The following is a 3,141-nucleotide window of genomic DNA, read 5'->3' on the forward strand; positions in this document are numbered from 1 at the left end:
GTACCCCACCTTGAGCCTTCGACTGAAAAGCCTGACCCACAAGGCAATGGGAGGACGTAGGGTTTTGTTCGGGGACCCTGACCCTAGCCTCTGACTCAAAACTCTGACCCACAAGGCAGTGGGGGAATGTAGGGTTTTCTTTGTGGACCCTGCCGACGACTCAGTAGTCTGACCTGTTCGGCTGTAGGGGGTTGGCCTAACCCGAGGGTGCAGGGAATAAGGCATTACTGTCTCATTTCTGATGCGGCTGCGCACAGTAGGTGCCTTTTGAGCAGCACCGGGCTCTTTGGCTTTAAAAGTATTTCGACCGTATTGGATAATGCGCCGGCGGTCACGGTCAACCGTTGGGCGATCGGTGTGTGCGGTTTTTGGGGCCGACATTTTTTAACCCGCCCTTCCTCGGGGGAAGGCAGCACCGCTTCTTCCATAAATATAGACATGCTGATCGCCTGGAGGGAACACCTTACTGCCTTCACACTCCTGCCGCAGAGGACAGTACGACTTTACCCCCAGACCGCCTCGTACCACGATTACTCGTAGTGCGGGGTCTCGCTGCTCTTGGTCTGGCTGGTCCCCTTTGGCCTTCCTGGCATGGTTGTACCTTGTGGAACGAAGTTCCAGCCAGTGTAGCCCGCGGGATCATTGCAGCACTCAAGCCCGACCACCACGTCAAGGTGGCAGCTTTAGGTTGGGGGTTTTGCTCAAAAGGCACTTGCTTTACACAGCCGCATTTGGAGTGGGACAGTGATGTCTTACTCCTTTAGCCCTCGGGCCAGGCCGGTCTTTTGGCTCCGGAAAGAGTCCCTCAATAAAACATTAACAACCGTTGCCTGGCGGTTCAAACTTTTGAGTCAAAGGCTGGGTTCAGGGTCCACTAACAAGACACTACGTCTACCCACTGTCTTGTTGGTTAGAATTTCGAGTCAAAAGCTCAAGATGGACTACCTCAACCAAACCCCCTTCGGCCCGGATAACCGTGAGTTATTTTTTGCCCCTACAGCTCACCATTCACTGACTCCTCACCTCAGTCCTATTGCTCATGTCCTGGTCTATTTATCTGCCAATTACCTAGCCATTGCATAGTATCTAAGGTTCTGCCTAGTAAAATATATCGAAGTATACCCTGATTAGGATTGGGGGATCCGTTCCATATTGCTGCTTTCAACGTCTGTGTCAATTTGGGCGACAGGTAGCTCTTGCTCAGACCTAGTCCCCTTTATCGATCGATGTGCTTTCGAAACATGCATACAAAACCCTAGTTTCTTCATGCATCCCAAACCGGTCGGGATCACCCCAGATTTATCGCTTTTTTTCTGGTGTTTGGTGATCCCAATACAACGGCTTGTGGTGTCTACGGCGTGGGAGTTATGCTTATCCCCGGGGCTGAATTCGCGTTACCAGAATGAACATGGAGTACCTTCACTCCGACTCAGAAACCCTTCCGACACCGTGCCCCTAACCGCTGAAGTTCTTGTCGAAACAGGTTCAAGAGTTCAGAGATAACGAAGTAGAAGAAAAAAGCCGAAACTGTAAACGATACTAATCGACATGAAACCACTCTGGGGCTCGTATGCAGCACTTCTGAATAAGTGCGCTGATTTTGCTTGCAAGAACGGAGGGAACTGCCGGGCTACCACGGTCGCAGAATCCATGACAAACCCTAGGTTCATCCACATGCTTATCAACCAGGCCTGGAAACTCAAGCGTGGTGTCTGTCCACCGGATACTTTGAACGGCTTCAATAGTTCATTGAAATGGGTTGCAAGCGTCCGTCCAAGATAGTTGACATTCCTCACAACTCATCCTAATCGCTGTTATTGGCAGCAACAACAACTGGTGCTTCACTACCCTACAGCCTTGTCAAAGTATTTGACAAGAAAATAATAAATCAGATGGGGAGAAGGACCCAACGCTATTTCACCAAAAACACTAAACTTGTATACCCTTCTAACACCCAGACAATCTGGATAGAAACTGAGACCGTGATCGTCGCTGACATCCGTTAGTCGCCATATCGTTCACCGTTACCAGTCAAGCGTAGGAGGGCCACGTTGGCAGCATCCTGGAAGGCGAACAGCCCCCACAGCCCCCCAGAACTTTTCGTGACAACCCTCATCCTTCCCTTTCCATGTCATATCCTCGTCCAACAAAAGGCACGAATTGGCAAAAGCGATTATAGTTTTTTAGATTTGTGCGTTAACCTTGTAGTGGTTAACGGCCCTAGCAACGTTTTCGGCAGAGGTGGTTAACGGCGCAACGTTTTCGGCAGAGGTGTCGTTGATCGGAATGGCCATGGGCCAGCGTGTGAAACGGTCGACACAGGTGAGTATGTGTGTGTGACCTCTGGATGGGGGCAACGGCCCAACCAGATCAATGTGTACATTTCGAAAGCGTGAGTTGGGAAGCTGAAAAATACCAGTTGGAGAAATGGTGTGTCGGTGGATCTTGCTCTTCTGACAGTCAAGACATTGCTTGGCCCAAGTGCGTATCTCCTTTTGCATATTCGGCCAAACGTATCTTTGTGACACAAGTTTGGCAGTCGCTCGTATGCTGGGATGAGAGTGAGTGGAAGTGGTCGAATACAGAGCGTCTATGTTTTTCAGGAACAAAAGGTCTTGGGCGTCCTGTGGATATGTCACAAACAATGAAACTGTCAGAGTTGAGGAGCGGTAGTGTGACGAATTTGAGAGATGGAAGACTGGAAAAATTCGGGAATTCGGGTTCCAATAGCTGATCAGAGGCAATGGCTTGTAGGTCGATTGGAATCGTTGCTATGTTGTTTATCTCAATGCGGGAGAGGGCGCCTGCGTCGACGTTTTCAGACCCTTCGATGTAGCGTATGTCAGTTGTAAACTGAGCAATGAGATCTAAATATCGGTTCTCTCGTGGTGAGTGTTTGTTTTGAGATGTTCTCAAGGCAAAACGAGAGGTTTATGGTACGTGTAGGTAGTGAAGTTTCTTCCTTCAAGTATGTATCGAAAATGCTTGACCGCTAGCTAGATCGCTAGGAGCTCTCTACCAAAGGTGCTGTAACGGGTTTGTGTGGGTTGCAGTTTGCGAGAGAAGAAACAGAGGGTTTGAATGCTGTCATTCATTACCTGCTGAAGGACCGCACCAACAGCAGTCTGTGATGCATCGGTT

The 3,141-nt window shown here is 49.6% G+C and overlaps 1 protein-coding gene across 1 annotated transcript in view; it reads right to left on the minus strand.

The window, feature by feature from the left end:
• Positions 1-2,183: 2,183 nt before the first annotated feature.
• T265_05955 (hypothetical protein) overlaps positions 2,184-3,141 on the minus strand; it is a gene marked incomplete at both ends in the record, with an annotated part of 24,994 nt that continues 24,036 nt past the window's right edge. Inside the window, one exon of the mRNA XM_009171102.1 lies at positions 2,184-2,624. Within this exon, the coding sequence (XP_009169366.1) occupies positions 2,184-2,624 (441 nt within the window). The remainder of the gene's footprint in view (positions 2,625-3,141) is intronic.

The sequence above is a fragment of the Opisthorchis viverrini genome (assembly GCF_000715545.1).
Source record: "Opisthorchis viverrini unplaced genomic scaffold opera_v5_118, whole genome shotgun sequence".
Lineage (NCBI taxonomy): Eukaryota > Metazoa > Platyhelminthes > Trematoda > Opisthorchiida > Opisthorchiidae > Opisthorchis > Opisthorchis viverrini.